Source organism: Silene latifolia, chromosome 10 (genome assembly GCF_048544455.1).
Source record: "Silene latifolia isolate original U9 population chromosome 10, ASM4854445v1, whole genome shotgun sequence".
NCBI classification, from domain to species: Eukaryota; Viridiplantae; Streptophyta; class Magnoliopsida; order Caryophyllales; family Caryophyllaceae; genus Silene; species Silene latifolia.
Genome location: NC_133535.1, coordinates 4,904,490 through 4,921,651, shown reverse-complemented (window position 1 = coordinate 4,921,651; position 17,162 = coordinate 4,904,490). Strand labels below are relative to the sequence as shown.

The 17,162-nt window shown below is 36.6% G+C and overlaps 1 protein-coding gene across 8 annotated transcripts; it reads right to left on the bottom strand.

Annotated features, from left to right (window-relative positions):
* Nucleotides 1–67: 67 nt before the first annotated feature.
* On the bottom strand, nt 68–14,126 carry LOC141604819 (putative ubiquitin-like-specific protease 2B). Of its 8 annotated transcripts, none has more exons than XM_074423332.1 (18): nt 13,627–13,955; nt 11,600–11,904; nt 11,409–11,502; nt 11,248–11,297; nt 9,098–9,723; nt 8,767–8,902; nt 7,313–7,507; nt 7,143–7,215; nt 6,875–6,977; nt 5,661–5,732; nt 5,405–5,536; nt 4,618–4,818; nt 4,477–4,532; nt 4,294–4,387; nt 3,310–3,400; nt 2,568–2,687; nt 1,697–2,098; nt 68–1,427 (listed from the first exon to the last, which is right to left on the bottom strand). In XM_074423332.1, exons 1-18 carry the CDS (start codon nt 13,769–13,771, stop codon nt 684–686), a joined length of 3,639 nt encoding a protein of 1,212 aa, XP_074279433.1. In that variant the 5' UTR covers nt 13,772–13,955; the 3' UTR covers nt 68–683. The 8 variants fall into 8 exon arrangements, with proteins under 8 accessions (XP_074279433.1, XP_074279434.1, XP_074279428.1 ...); XM_074423333.1 differs by having other exon boundaries at nt 11,600–11,829; XM_074423327.1 differs by having other exon boundaries at nt 8,767–9,723.
* Between the last annotated feature and the right edge of the window lie 3,036 nt (nt 14,127–17,162).

The window sequence follows — 17,162 nt, the reverse complement described above, 5'->3', positions numbered from 1 at the left end:
GATGTGTTAATAGTTTGTTTGTAGAATTGTCACGAAAATAGGCATCAAGTACGCATCAAGTCGAGCCTTTTTCCAGAAAAAACTCAACTTAACAATAATACTCTTTCATACCTTACTACCATAATGGATAATTTAGGTATTCGTCTCGAAGAACGACAAACTAGATAGTTTCGGTCTTTGGGAATGAGAAAGTCTCGATTCCTTGTATACAAAGCATTTAGATAACTTTTCTAGAGAAGAAAAAATTACATACCCTATTCTTTCGACATTCTGAAGTCATAGTTCTATCGACAATTCTAGTGTCTTCGGCTTCATACTTGCATTTGCCCGCTTCTAATGGAGTCATCCTCAAAACACATTAATGTTACCCTATGCCTACAAAAAGCAAACCTTGCTGGAATAGAATCCCTTGCTGTATTCCATGTCGATTCACTGGCAACCGGTACCCGAGTTGAAAAGGGTGATCTCCCCATATAATATAGCACGATAATTTTACGAAGCTTGGTACACAAAATATGTTAAGTTACCCGATTCCAAAATATGGAACGACCATAAACTAAGAAATTGACTTTAATTAGCTTTGCCATGCTCAGTTCCTGAAAGTATTCACATGCCATGGCAAACAAAAGAACGTGGGTGGACAGGTTAACTATTGACATTTCCATATCTATTTAGGCGGAGCTTCATACACGGTCTTCCTCGTCAGGTGATGGTGAAACCCGCAATCTTTTTGCAGGTCTTGGCTTATCTGGAGAATCCTCAACTACCCTGTCAGCACCCGTAACAATTTCATCATCCTCACTTTTACTGTGCTCGACTGCCAAATTATCTGCGTCAGCACCCATAAGAATTTCATCATCCTCACTTTCACTGTCCTCGACTACCAAATTATCTACGTCAGCAGCTGCAACAACTTCATCATCCTCAGTTTTACCATCCTCAACTGCCAACTTATCGTCGACACCTGAAAGTGAAATAGATACGAGTTCTTGTGAACCCTCAACCTCATGTTCTGGGTTGGAGAGAGATGGGTCGTCCTGATCGTGGCTTCCATACTTCTCGGCTAATTCTTGAGAGTCTTCGGCTGGGGTCTCCATCATATCACTGGAGGCAGAAGCAAAGCCTTCTGGACTATTCATATTTTCCTTTGATAGATCCGTATTCTCATTTGAACATGGATCTATACTTTGTATTCCATTGGCAAATTCAAGTATCCTAGTGTCTGAAGAATCGTCACAAGAATGAGATTCCGAGGATGATGAAAGATCCTCGGGTTCCACTTGATACGACGAATCCGAGTTCCAAGAAATTGTTTGATCAAAATCTCTAGATGAACAATTCATATGAGAATCTCCCACTTGGTCAGTTGGCTGATGTCCAGTTTGGCCCATAATGGAATGAATGAGATGCTCATTGCCTTCTTCCTCCTGTTGTGCCAAACAACATGAAAATTTATCAGTTAACAATTTCACATCCATCAACAACAATAACAATTATCCCCTTACGAGTTACGATAATATTCATGATACTAACCACTTCCTTAACTAGCAGTGCACAAAACTTGTTTGAGGCGGTCTTACAGAAAGACCAAACCATTAAAACCCTATAACTGAATGAGGAATAAACAATGTTACCGGTTCGTCTCACATGTGAGACCGTCTCATACAAGACTCACTGCTAGCAATGAAACACATACCCTGATGGTTGACGTAGAAAATCCTAGCTGCCCAAGGGATGCTCCTCGATCATAACGTTGACTCTGCTGCTCAAGGAGCTCTGTCATACCCAATCCTGAGCTATTGACACGATGAGACGGCCTATATATTGGCATATCAAGCACACTCATGTCCATTCCCTGAACTGATTGCGAATACAAAGAACTTCCCTTCCAAGATTTATCTAGGCTTTCTTTCTCAGATATAATTTCTATGCCATCGTCATTTTCTTTATTTACTGGCAATGCTGGTGAATGTGAGAAATCGTTTTTAGGAGGTGAAGCACATTCATGGGAGAGACTTTTCAGAAGTTCATGTATCAACCTCTGGATATAGACACGCTTAAGAGATGCTTCGGCAGGGATAAACCAGTTCGGCCTTAGCTGAAAAGATTCCGAAACAACTATATTAAAGAACGAAAATTGCACAAAAGGTATATCTAAATTTATACATGCTGGTTAACGCAACGATGCAAATGGAAGTAGCCAAAATAAAGGAGTTACACAATCAACAAGTTTCATCACAATTTCGGTGATTAACTTATTAAAGGCATTTAGCCACTAATAAAGGAATAAGGGGAAAAAATAGAGAAAGAGTGTGACTTGTCAAAAAGTTAGCCACCATAAAATAAGTGAACAGCCATCAAGGAAGTAATCCTACTATTTCTTCTAAATTCTCGCATAGGATGAAGTTGCGGTGAATATCAAGTACGGACTGCAAAAAGAGCCTCTAGAAGAATTTATAGAATCCATCATAGTCATGTAACTGTAAGTTCCAAACAATTATTGTAAAGTACATCAACTAGGAAGAGCAAAGCTTTACAAAAAGCCCTTTTAAGAAGAGAACACTTACAAAATGGTCAAACTTGTTGATTCGAAATGGACTGAAGTTCTGAGGTGCTTCATTAATAAAAAGTTCAGCATAATGAAGTAAGAAGAGACCACAATCGGAGTAATTCTCTTGCTGTGGCAGCTGCCTCGTAAAAAAAAAAAAAAAAAACTGGAGTCAGTGCACAGACACCTGGACAAGTATCAATCCACCCACATATAACGCAGAAGAAAATGAAACTGGTATCACAACGTTAATATGGCTGATCATTCCGGAATACTATATTTTCTAAGCCATTAATACAAGAAGAAAACGGTAAATAACTAAGCACTTTGTCACACACTTAATCAGGAGATGACTCAACCAACATCGTATCCAACTAATGCAACCTTGAATAGATATAGCAAACAACAACAACAACATTACCCCAGTGCCTCAATGGCTCCCGCAAATTGCGGGGTAAGGGGGGGTCGGATGTACGCAGCCTTACCCTTGTGTTAGCAACACAAAGAGGCTGTTTCCGAATGACCCAAGATGAAAATTGCGTCGAGAACTGCATCGAAGGACCACTACTTCACAAAAGAAAGAAGCGCAGCCACTTTAGTGAGCCATTTTGCTTTATTCCATCATAATCCAGAACCAAAGAGTAATGAATCTTTGGCTCCATTGGAAATATGGAGTGAATAGATATAGCAAACAAATAGAAAAATATCTAACACGGAAAATGGGGTTCAGGACAGACAGCATAGAACTGTAGAAGCTATACCTCAAGTGAAAGAAACCGTAGATCTAAAAATTTTAAATAGACATCCTCGGAAGTCTCCTTTTGCCTTTCTTTCCACTCTTCCAATAGATAACTGTCGGTTGAATAAAGATTAAAATGTCAGGAAAAAAAGACATAATGGAATTCATGAGACATCAAAGATAACAAAGACCCTCCCCCCATGGCACCAAACGGCAAACACCCTTTTTGAGAAACAATGCCCCACATTGCCACCAAAGCATCCAAGAAAAGAGGGAAGGAGAGGTTGATACGATAATATCATTGTTAAAAAAAATATGTAGGAATTTTTTTAAAATTGTTACATTAGCTATAAACAATGAATGACAATCAATTCTATTTGTGACATAAACTATGATGATGCATACAACGTTAAACTCGGAAGAGTAATAGGAATTCTGGAAAAGGCCAGAGAAAGTAATTCTAGAATTGGCCAGACAAAGGATACAAAAGGATCGGGTGAGAGAGCCGGAATTTCAGCAGTAATACTGCCGATGAATTTGCCAAGGAAAATAGTGAATCAGGCAACTTTAAAGGGAACAAATTGCAAATGGGGCCATAGGGACGCCGATATGAACTATAACACTATCTGTTCATAACCAAGTGTATGGTGGAACGTGTGGCCAGATTAATCAGAGACCATGCATAGGTTGAGCTTGTTACAGGTGACATCTTCATAACTGAAGCAAGGATCACTCCATATTAATCTCTATTATAGGCTAGCTTGTATTAGATCAGCGCAGGCACAAAATCAAAAATTAAATTCGTCTTTATGTCCAATCCTCCTGCTCTCTTTATAAAGGCATAGTTGTAAAGACTCCACTTCTAATTACGGCCAAAAAGCTCAAGTGTTCATCAAACATATGCTGAGAGAGGAGTTAAATACTCGAATCTTAAAATATCAAAACCAAATACCACCACTAATTTTCAACCTACAGTATATAATGAACCCAACAGCAACTAAAGTACCTCTGAAAATGATCCTTCAACCCTGCGTGACTTCCTCTGATAGAATCCATATGCAATATACATGGAACCTTTAAAGCTTCATTAATGTTTTCATCTGCATGCGTGCAACCAAGCAAGAACATAAGATTATAACAGTCAATTTGAGAGTGGTTCTGTTATATTAGAACTATAACAGACACTCACCATTGAAGTTGGCAACTTCACCAGGATGACATAAGATTATTAAACTCCAGTGTAGACTTGAAATACAGGCAACAATCAGTTAAGCGCCCAGCAGATAATTGTCAAAGAAGATAGAAAAAAAATGCATAGCTTTGCTCTTACTTGTAGTTAACTGGAATGAATATGTAGTCCTTCTCAAAAATATTTATTTTCCTTGTCCACCGTTGAACGCGCTGAAAAGCAGCCTTGCCGTCAAAAACACTGGAAGGGTTTTTATCTAGATCGGCCAGCTTTCGGAAGAAGAAGCAACTAAAAAAATGAAAATTATCCCGTCGTTCATGAGGAATTCCATTCTTTAAGTACCTGCCAACGGTGAATTTAGCCAGTGTATGCATCAAAATGGTACTCAATAAAGATTGCGACATAGCATGATCAAGAAAACTGTCTGCAAGCCTTGTACTAGATTGTTTTGAGAAACTAAAAGCATAATTATAGTGAACTAAACAGAAATGCAGTTCATTAAACCGACATAACTATCAATGCTTGAAGTCCTCAGTCTATTGTACATTATATGGCTTTGTTTTATAGAAACCCTGAAAAGTTTCAAGTTCCACAGATTTGTAACCACACAGCATCTATGTCTGAGCGTTCAAGCTAGCGCATTAATACTTATCTCACCATTTTTATCATCTACCAGATTTGAGCTCTTTGAAAGCTTTCATTTATTCTACTCTTCCAGGTCAAATACGTCCATATCTACCCTGACAACGTTCAGCTTTTGAGTGGCAAGACGAAGTTTGTGACAGAAAGATCTTAAATCATAATCCAACAGACGTAACTCCTACTACACTGTAAAATAACAATAGTAGTAACAAACAAAATAACACAACTATATGCATTAGCATCAAGCTGAAAGCAATGCCATCTGAAAGGTGCCACCTATACTTACGTGATGTAGAAGTCAATAATTGTATCATTAATGAAGACGTCGGGCAGCAATAGATCAACATCACTCTTTCTGACAGACACAGCATCCCTTTCACCTTTCGGATAGACAACTTCTTCGAAAGGCTCCTCGAAACTAAATTTCATTACAGCATGAAATTAACGCTAAGCACAAGCATCAAAAATGCAAAATAGTAGGTAGTAGGGACACAAATAACCGAAACAAAAATTTTAAAAATAAATAAATAACCTTCACTTACTTGGGAATGTAAGGATCAGAAGAATACTCATAATCCTCATATGGAACTACATCTCCATTGCAATTTTGCATGCTAGAAAAAAAAGACATTAACAAAATAAAAATAAAAAAGTAATCAGTAATTCAGTATAACTATATTAGGAACAATACCACTGCCATCCATGCTTAACAAACAAAGCAAAAGTAGAGAAAATCATAATACAGTAATTCCTTTAAGAGGGGGGTAGATATAAAACCGATTAGCAAAGAAACAGAGGACCCGTCAAGATGCAAAAGGATAAATCCTAACTAGTAACAGAAAATACATGCATGTCAAGATCCTAAATTGAATTTGAAGTGTATACTATTGCTACCACAAGTTTCTCGGATGAAGTTAACAGGTCAATTAATGTATATTCTATATGCTGTTAAAAAGATAAGATAACATATACATATATACACCTACATCTGTTCTCTTCTTAAGATACAGATTTCTACATATATAACTTTCAAGAATCGAAATGCTTACGACTAGGGGTGTAAAGCGGCTCAAGCTCGGGTGGGCTTGGAATCGGCTCAGAAACTTGAGCTTGAGCTCGAAAATGGCTCGGAATTTCCGAGATTAAAAATTAAAGCTCGGAATCAGCTCGGATTGGGCTTGAGCTCAACTCGAGCTCGGTTAAATCATTATTTTCTTTACTTTAATTAACTTTAATCAAATTAAAAATAAATACGTATATTTTAAGAAACTGCAAATATAAAATACTTATCAAATAATAAAAATAAAATTATAAATGCTAAAAAAATTACTAAGAATAATAACAATTTTAAAATTCCAAAATTAAGTAATACTACGTAATAATAAAGAACAAAAGAGCTTACGAGCTTCCGATCCGAAATATACTAAGGTCGGAATCAGCTCGGATTTGGTCAACCTCGGCTCGAAATCAGTTTTGAACGATTTCGAGTCAGACTGAGCTGATTCCAAGGGCTCTACGAGCCGGCTCAGATCATTTACGGCCCTACTTACGACAGTCAACTAGTTGTCATAAACTTGCTGAAACTCACGTACGAATTGGTGATAAAAAAACGTATGTAGATTATACAGTGAAGAAATTGAAGATTTCAAGCCATGAAGCCTCCATGTCAAAACATGCTATGCCCCACGCAAAAATGGGAGTGAAATCAAAATTTAGCAGGAATAGGTATTTTCTCTATAGTAGAATAGACACTCACTTAATCCCCATGCTCAAAAGAGCATTATATCTCACATCCAATGACATAATCTGCTCTTGATGCTCAGACCAATTGGAAGCCAAAAATTCCACCAATTCATTACCTGCCAATATTCGCAATCAATCACAGGAAAAATCTAGGGGTGCTCCAGGAGCTCAATGTTCTTAAAAAAAAACAATTTGGGTGTAGATTGCTAAGCTAGAGCACAAGAGGAGCTGCGAATAATGGGTCTTAGCCTAAGTGAGCCGAATACAAACAGAAGACAGACCTGAGGTTCCATTTGCAATTTCTACATGCACATCGTTATTTGCCAACAGTAGGATCCTCACTTTTGCGACAGTCTGAAATGCAAGACCCATCACATACTTCTACATGCTCTCCCCGTGAAAGCAACGATTGAGTGTTTCAATTTAAAAAAAAAAAATCAATATAACTCACCGTGCTACTCCACTGAGTCTCGATTTTAAGAATATCATCAATTTTCCAGTCAGAGCTAGAATCTGCTGACTCCTCTTCCACTGTCCGTGCCTTAATTTTTACTGAATCTTTTGAGAACAATATCAGGGATGCTGGAAAATATTTGTCACCGTATGTAACATAATCGGTGCGAACAATTATAGTTTCCATTACACCCTGCCATGTATACCATAAATGAAAATCATTAGTTAGAGATAACCTGTCTATATTACACCTGAGTACCTGACAATGTCAGCACCTTCACAATAACTCAGGGGAACCATGTTTTTGAATGCCAATGCAATATACTTCCTCTGTTCCATCGACTTATTTACATATTCCACATTTTGGGCCGTTCCATTTGATTGTGTACATTTCCTTATATGGACCTCCTTTGATCAACTAATGGACTATACTACCCTTATGTTTTTTACACCTTTCGGGAACATTCTTCTTTCCCTTCATTCAGGACCTTCATCTCATATCCTTTGTATTCATCTCTCTCACACACTCTCATTAAATCTCAATCAAATCCCTCGTTCAATTCCCAACTCCTTCATTCAATTCTCTCCAATTGCATCTCCCTCCTTAAACTCACATCTACCTCATTCGATGGACCTTCACAACCTCCCATTAATCGACCCGCCTCATCTACCTCTATTTATCCTAGCCTTTTGCCTGAAAATGAAAACGCTTTCGTGTTATACCCCCTCTTTTTATTAGTCTTCTCATATCCTTGTAATTAATCGTGTTTCCGAAGTAAAACCTAGATTTGTTAATTTGGGGTTTCCTCATCAAACCCTAGATTTGTTATTTTGGGAGGGTTTCTTATGTCAACTCGTGATGGGGTGAAATGGAAGTCGGATGTGTGGAGGGTTCCAGAAGGTTCGTGAGGTGGAGGCGAAGGAGGTGGTTGAGGAGGTGGGTGAGGCAGAGGCGAATGAAGTTGTTATGGAGGTCGAGAAGGGCGGACTTGGTATGAGGATCCGGCACGGGTACGGATCCGTGAAATTTCAAAATCAAGGACTTGGATACGAGGATACGGGAGTTAATTTTGGACTCGGCAATTTTTTTAAAAAAAAAATATACGTTAGTATATATTTACTGAACTTTAAATTTTTAATTTTTAATTTTAATATTTATGAAACATGTTCAATTTTAAATTTTTTACCCATCCATAACAGATCCTAAAGTTTGAAAACAATTTTCTAACTAGTCACAAAAAAACTCAAGGTACACTTGCTTGAGAAAGTGAATATTTAATAGGGAGATAACGCCTCCCTTTAGTAGTTAAATAACACCTCTTCTTGAACTTGAACTTCAATGAGCTCTTACCTTCCCTTTTGTGAACTAGTCCAAACAGTGGTACATGGTAAGCCCATACCAATAGCAAGGTCTCTAACATCCATTCTACTTTCTAAGTCGATGTTTCTTACCTTTTTCGAGTCGATGACTCGTGTTGATATCGAGCCTTTGTACTTCGATATCGAGCCTTTGTACTTTGATATCGAGCCTTTTCCTTTGTACTTTGATATCGAGCCTTTGTATCTTGATATCGAGCCTTTGTACTTTCTGTTAAGATTAACCACTTGACCACCTTTGACTTGTGTGCGCACCATTTTCCAAATTCTGCTAATGGTGACTCTTGTGACACCATAATCAGTACTCAATTGATTAATTAAACCATGTTTGAGTTTTCCACCTTGGAAGTTTAACGTCATACTTTGACAAATCTGATTTTTTTCCAAGTTTGTGAGCCTTTTTTGCTTAGACTTTGATATCGAGCCTTTGTATCTTGATATCGAGCCTTTGTACTTTCTGTTAAGATTAACCACTTGACCACCTTTGACTTGTGTGCGCACCATTTTCCAAATTCTGCTAATGGTGACTCTTGTGACACCATAATCAGTACTCAATTGATTAATTAAACCATGTTTGAGTTTTCTACCTTGGAAGTTTAACGTCATACTTTGACAAATCTGATTTTTTTCCAAGTTTGTGAGCCTTTTTTGCTTAGGCTGAATGACTGGTGATGGAATAACATCATCCTCCTCACATGGCGTTGTATCCAAGGAAGTGGTAAGCCGTTTTTTCATCCGTTTTCTTAAAAATACATGTTCATTTCTTTGTTGGTGTTGTTGACTGCTGTCTGTCTGTTGGTTGCCCTCTGCTGTTGCTGCTTGATGGCTGCTTGTGCTGCTGCTGGCGGCTGTTGTGTGGTGGCTGATGGTGGATGCAGGTTGCTGTCTTGGTGCTGGTGTGGTAGAAGCTGCTGGTGGTATGTCTCGTGGTGGCTGCTGTGTGGAGTTTAGATTATGTGCGGTTGAGTAGGATGGTCTTAGTGGTCTAAATGGGGTTAGACCACCACAATATGTATTTTCTGACATTTTTTTCTATTGTAAAAAAGATGTTAATTTAAAGCGTGGATTAGTAAATGTATTTATAGAGATAGTCAAGTGTAATGTGAGAACATAACTTTGTCAGACAAATGTTTGGAGGAAAATAAAATAAAATTTAAATTTTTCATTCAAATGTTTTCATACAGAATTCAGGGAATGTGGTGAGAAATTGATTTGCAGTAAAACATATGATTGGAAGGAAACAAAAAAAAAAAATCATGCCTCATTGATTGCCGCCACTTTTCAGCAACTAACATACAAAGTACAAATCTGATTAAAGCAGCCAAAGAGTAAAGCAATACAAAACATTTAACATTATTTTTATGTTGTTTATGGTGACTTGGTGAGTGTGAGACTAAAGGGAAAAGGGAATAGAAAAGAGTAACAAGGGGAAAGGAAAGGGATTACCCATATTTTCATTAATTGTTTGGTTACTCAAAAGAAAGGGTATAACGACCCACAAGGCTCCACAACCATTCACCGACTCACATCCATTACCACTAACACCCACCACCACAAACAACCAATATCCACTACAAAAATGCTGCAGCCACTGTCGCTCCACAGCGCCGCCGTTGCCCCACCGCGCCCTTCCACCAGCCGCTGTCTCCCTACCACACCACCGTTGTCTCGCCCTAACCCCTACACCGATAACCACCAGCTTCCACCCCAAAAAACCTTCTCCTAGCCTCAAAATCTCCTTCTCATACCTAAAAACAACAGATGGTGTTTCTAGGGATGGGGACGGGGATTTTGGGGCTAGGAGAAGGTTTTTTTGGGGTGAGGATTGGTAGTTATCGAGGTAAAGTTAGGTTTCGAATACATGTGTAGGGTTCAACGAAGAAGACCGATGGATGGTGCTGGCAACTGGGAGTGCTTTGCTGGCACTGGCGGGTGGCTAAGGGCCGACGGCATAGCAATGAGTATTATTGGGGTGGGGAAGAGTGGTCCAACCAGGTACCAGGCAGTGAATGGGGGTTAATTTGGGTAAGGTCCGTTCTCGAAGTAGTCGGCGGCGCCGGTAGTTGGCCTGCCAATGATGTGGGCAGTAGGTAGTCCAAGAGGGTGAGGGTGTGGGCGGTGGGTTGGTAGGATGAAGGGGAAAGGGAATGGAAGACCCTTGGGGTTGAGGGGAATGGGTGTAGAGGGATTATGGGTAATGGAGAATTGGAGAGGGGTAAGGGAATGATTAAATCACTCAAACAAACACTCACAAAGGGAATGAGTGTAATTGATTCCCTTTCCTTTCCTAACATCCCCATACAAACGCCACCTAAAGTTGTGGGGTTTATAAGAGGGTATTTTGATAAACCAACCTATGAAAAGAGTAGATACCCCACTTTTTTGCACTTTCTTAATATTTGTGCAAAAAGTAAACATCGGAATCAACGGAACAGAGGAAGTATGAAATAGCAAAATGAGATTTCACCTTGTCACAGTAAAAGTAAAAAATAAAATAAAGACAAAATTAAAAGGTGGGGAGAGTGGCAAAAAAAAAAAGAATAGTTAATCAATTACCATTTCCAAACCGCCAACTGATTGGCACTGAGCTTGTCCAACAGCTGCAACTAGAATACATACAAACTTAGTGTAAGTTCAAAATATCCAAGATGAGCACTTATTCTGTTATTCACATCGAATTGAAGAAGTGTAAAGGCCAACAAGAGGAATAAGAATACCATTATCCTCTTCCAGCTCAGAAGTAGGAGTGGAAGAGGGACTCTCCTGAACCACATCATTTTCATCAGAATCTCCAAAATAAACCGGGTCGTCCTGCAAGATTCCAATGATCCTGAATTCATTTGCAAGCCAGCCTCACTGAATCTAGTTACTCTTAAACCGTGAAAGATGAAATAAAAAACCAGCTTACACAGCATGGAGAGTCTGGGATCATAGTGCAAACGTGACCATTTCTAGGGAAAAGTTCAAGTGGAGTGGAATCTCTAATTTGCCTACAACAGGGTGAAACTTTCTGTTCGGCATTGCAGTCAATAAATCCAGAACTCTGTTTTACAACCCTGTCTGACATTGAATAGAGATCCTCTGATTCTTTGAGGCCAGCTTTATGTGCTGAATCTAGAGCATCAGCTGGGATATCATCTGTGCAATAGTGATCATTATCATCAAGTGTAACCGTTAGGACTTCCTTGATCTGAATGACAGGCTCAGATACGTCTAAGAAAAAAAAAAGACAAGGATAAATAAATACGGATGAAATCATCAATGGCAAAAAAGTACCGACATGGCGACATTTTTCTATTTAAATTAGATCTTTAGCTTAGAAAAATCAATGATAATTGAAAAAAAGAAACCAATCCACGTGAAAATTTCAAGTAAAAGAACTTGTGTCACATTGCTATTTCCTCAATTAATATCTCCGTCTAAAAATGTGCCAAAGTCTTTGAACAATCATTTCACTACTCCTTAATAGGCTATGTGTATATTTCATCTGAAGAGGAAACAACCATCTCGTCCCATAAACTATTAAGTTTGTTCCACTTGCATCAAATTACCATTATCGATGGAGCCAAAGAGCCATCAATTTCTAGCTTGAGAATTAGGAGTTTCATGAAATGAAACGATATAGCTCATTAAACTTCAACGCATCATAAAAGTAGCAACTAATGGATGCAGCTTTGATTCTTAGCCATTCGGAGATAAATCATTTTTGTTTTCAACTAAGGGAAAAGCCTTCATACATCCTACTCTCCCTATCCCAACATAGATCGGAGTCTTAGGCACTAGTTAATGTCTAAAAAAACTAACATCACCATTTATCACATCCAAGATCCATCCTCGCGAAAAGCATGCATTTTTCTTCATCTAAACAAGTGAATCATATCCACGATCCATTCCACAATAACTCACTGTACAAAGGAAACTCAAATGATTCGACAGGGAAACTAATGAAAATGTTGCAAGAATATTAATCACATTTCTTCGGTTCTCCCCTTCCCACTCAAACTCGAAAAATGAGAATGATTCTTCTTCACCTTCATCAATTGATAGGGGGCAAATACAATCAAATTACAATTAACCATAAATAATCACCCTCGTTCACAACGCAAACCACCCTCATTTACCACATCAACAATGCTACATTGAGTATTTCCATCTAACAAGGCGAAAAGCTAACAATTAGTCACATATTTAACAGCATAATTCCCCAACAAACACACCAAATTATATCAACCTAAATTCTAACACAGAAAATAACCTGCATGTAGGAAAATCATGAACTCTACTCCACATTCATTTGAAAACGCAAGCAATAAGCTAACTACATACACATATTTTTACTAAAATCAAACTATACTATGAGGGTAAATACAAACTTACAATCAAATTACAAGAAACCATAACTGATCACCCTCATTCGCAACACAACCCACCCTCATTTACCACAACACCGACGCTAAATCAAGTATTTCCATCTAACAAGACAAAAACCTCACAATTACTCGTATATTTTACAGCATAATTCAACAATACAGGCATTTCCAACAAATACACCAAACCATAAATGATCACCCTCCTTCGCAACGCAACTCGCCCTCGTTTACCACATCTCCAACACTACATCGAGTATTTCCATCAAACAAGGCTAAAACCTAACAATTAGCAGTATATTTTTCAGGAAAATTCAACAATACAGGCATTTCCAGAAACACACCAAATCATATCAACCTAAATTTTAACACACACACAATATACTGTAATTCGACAAGATTAACCAACATGCAGTAAACTCATAAACTCCAAAATCACTTGAAAATGCAGACAATTGAGCTAACTACAGTCTACAGTCAACTACTCCGTAATTAACTAAAATTAAACAATACTAGAGAAAAATAAATTAAAAAATGCTTAAGTTTAGGAATTGAGAGCTATTTATACCGTGATTCTTGGAATTAGGGTTTGAAAATTTAGCACGGATTTTCGACCAATGATCACAACCATCAGGAAATTCATCTTCATCAAACTCAAACACATCTTTATCGTCTCGATTATTATTATTATTATTACGCATTAATTGCTTCATATTTTGGTACGAAATCGATTAATTTGGGGATGAGCAAACCCTAATTTTTCGAATCAAGTGGGATATTCAGTAAAGTGAGAAAGTGGAAGAAAATTGGTTGACTGTTTTGAGTATGAGATCGCGAAGAGTTGGTAAATTTGGCAGAAACGTTTCTGGTAAGTACTCCGTATTAAAAAGGGGCAGTGAAAAAATTCAGATAGTACAGGAGTAGTTTAAAACGAGCAAGTACAATCTTTAATACCGTCTTAAATTAAGATGTCTCCCACAATCGATTGTGATAGATGGTATCGTCAGGATTCAAGACGGTTTTAAACAAAACTCACTCTACAAAACAAGAAATAAAAATTGGTGAAATAAAAACTGGAACTTTACTTATATATTGTACTTATTAATAAAAATTGGTGAAATAATTGTAGAGACGTTGAACGTTAGTTTAGAATGAAATTGTTTACGTTTTTATTTGGTTATAATAGTTATGTTTTTATTCGAGGAAATTAATACTTCAGGGAAATTTTTGAGATTGGAAAAAGTCGATAAGATTTGGCTAAATGTTTCGAGAAAGGATTTAAAGAAGAGTGAAAACTTCGAATAGTTTAAAACAATAAATAATTTAATTAGAAGTTTTATGTTATAGGATGAAGACCAACGGTTGTAAAGACGTTGAATGCCAAGGGTGTAAGAGAAAAAGCCCACACTTTTGTTTAGTTGTTGATTGTTAATTTGTAGTGGACTAACGGTTATGAAGAATGGTCACGCGTGTAAGCACCATGTCCACCCCGGGCAAGGACGTAAAACCACCTTGTATTCACATGGGTTCAAACGTCGGTGGTCAAACCGGTTGAGACACGTTGGTCCCACCACCCACTTCTTCTGAACTCATAAAGGAGACATTATAAACCTGTATAATCAATTTGAGAGCTTTTTAGTTTGAACAAAAAGGGAAAACCAAATGAAACAACACTTTTTTATATAATACTAGTTTTCATTTTTAGTTAAACTGTTAGGTTCGGTTAACCAGAATTCTAAAGTTGCGAACAAGAACAAAAATGTTTTAAAAGTGGTTTTCGGTTAACCGAACTTGAAAAATTCAAGGTTTTTCATTTAGGTTAATGGCCTTATTGTAGTTCAATTTATTTTGAACACCCCTCACACCCTAACATGTAACAACTGCATTTACAGTTACTTTGTCAAGCGGTTTTCATACAATTAGTTAGCTTACTAGCTTCGAATATTCCGGTTAAGGCCAAGACCGTAATGACATTAAAATGATGTCATAAATCGGACCAAGTTGGTTGGACCAAAAATCGCTTGTTATCACCCTACTCGCCTACTTACATTAACTTTATAAAGCATAATATTAAAATTATACCTATCAAAATGAATAAATGAATATATTATTTGAATAAGCAACATTAACAACGAATTTTATATAAAATAATCCAATTATATGTTTGGGGACCTTGAATTAGAATTGAATTCCATAATTGACACAATTCAAACGTTTCGGAATCCCTAAAATTTGTGAAACTTTGGAATTGAAATTGGACTCAATTCATTATCAATTACAACCTGGTTAAATTCGAGACTCTCAAATTTCTACCATATAGTAGTCATTTAAATTGCATACTATTTACATTTTTTTATGCAATCTTCACCGCAGTATTTGTATTTATGTACTTGTCCGATTGCAAATATTTTCCATTTCAACATTTATTTAAAAAAAAAAAACGATGACCTCAACCCATATCCGTCCTGCGCAATTTCAATTCCATGCGTTTTCAAACGATTTCTGAAATTTTCACAATTAAAACACGAATCCTGATATTTTTCCAACTCGAATCAGGGATAAATCGGGTTCGAACCCGAATGAATCTAAAACCGAAATCCTTATAACAATTGTATCGTAGACTAGTATGAAATTTTTAATTTTGGTTCTGGCCCGGCCAATTCCGGTCAGGTTCATTTTTCAATGAACACAAGTTTTTAGTTACCTTATAAGCTTTCAGATAGCTTTTCAGTTTTCCAATTAGTTTTGTCAAATAAAGCATACGTAGGTGGAAAGTGATAAATGAAGAGAGTTGTTAGAGTCGTTGGCAACGTTTACAAAGTAGGAAAAAGTGTCAACAACACGTCGTAATTGACGCCGATCTCTAACGATTGAGATATTGTAGAGTAGGAAAAAAATTAACGTAATATTTTGTACCATGTTAGTCATAAACAATTATTGTGAAATCGCATTTAAATCTCGATTTTTGTCCCTATACAGTGCACATCTGAAATTACTTGCAAAAGATGAGAAATCTCAAGATATTTATAATTTTTTCCTTAAAATAAACATATTCTAAAAGGTCAACAAATATCCGACATTAAAAAAAATACTATATTTATTAAGTAAAGTCCCCTGTAAAACGGTCATAGAATAAAAGTAGTGTAAAATCATCGATAAAATACATTGAGGTTTATTGTAAAATGATATTAGGTGGAAGTTATTTTCAACATATTTTTTAGTCAACAATTCTTATATAAAACTGTTTTACACAAATATTACGGTAAAGCCAAATGATTTTTGACCTAAAAAACCCATCACAATAGCTTTCACCCATGTCCCATCATTACTTTCCATAATAAGGGCAGTAATGTCTTTCATTACATGATTTTACAATGTGATATTGTAAAACCGTTTTACATGATATTTACTGTTTTTATTAAATAATAAAATGATACTCAATTTTACAATAACATTTGTTAACGCGTGTGTAAAACCGTTCTACACAAGAATCTGTATATTTTGGCTTTTTAACCTACATTTCAACTAGTTAGATTTGTAATAAACATTTGTTTTCTTTTCAAACCAAAATACAATTGCAAAATGTGAAAATTAAATATAGATTGATATTTTAAAATTTGTAAATAATACACAAAAAATACTCTTCCCTTCTTAATGATATGAAGTAGGTCACTATCATTTTGCACAAAATGGAAGAAGTAGAATGATATAAGGAGCGAAATAAAAGTAAAGAAATAAGCAGGATCACAAACTATAACAACCACAAATTACAAACAAATAAAAAAAGGAAATATTTTTATTAACTTGTAATTTTGAAAATTGCAGAAGATGTTTAAAAAAGAAGAAATATAACACTATACATAAATTTTCGTTTAAGATTGCAAAATCTATTTTTTAATTTAAAACGGGTCAAGTATGATATACGAGATAAAATGAGAGTGTATAAGACTATAAGGACTAACAAAAAGCTTTTACTATGTATGTAGATATACAATTAGTCGTGCTGAAGGCGACGTTATCTGTCTTAAGCCTAAGATGAATCGAATATCACCCCATAATCTCACATAAGTCACATGGGTATATAGGACATACTCCACATTTTAT

What these genes read in the sequence shown, in the direction of transcription:
- LOC141604819 (XM_074423327.1), bottom strand. Translation starts at nt 13,771, where the DNA reads ATGAAGCAATTAATGCGTAATAATAATAATAATAATCGAGACGATAAA. An exon ending in TCCCAGACTCTCCATGCTGT is followed by an intron (nt 11,503 to 11,599) that starts GTAAGCTGGTTT and finishes GGAATCTTGCAG; the next exon opens with GACGACCCGGTTTATTTTGG. An exon ending in AATTGCAAATGGAACCTCAG is followed by an intron (nt 6,978 to 7,142) that starts GTCTGTCTTCTG and finishes GAATATTGGCAG; the next exon opens with GTAATGAATTGGTGGAATTT.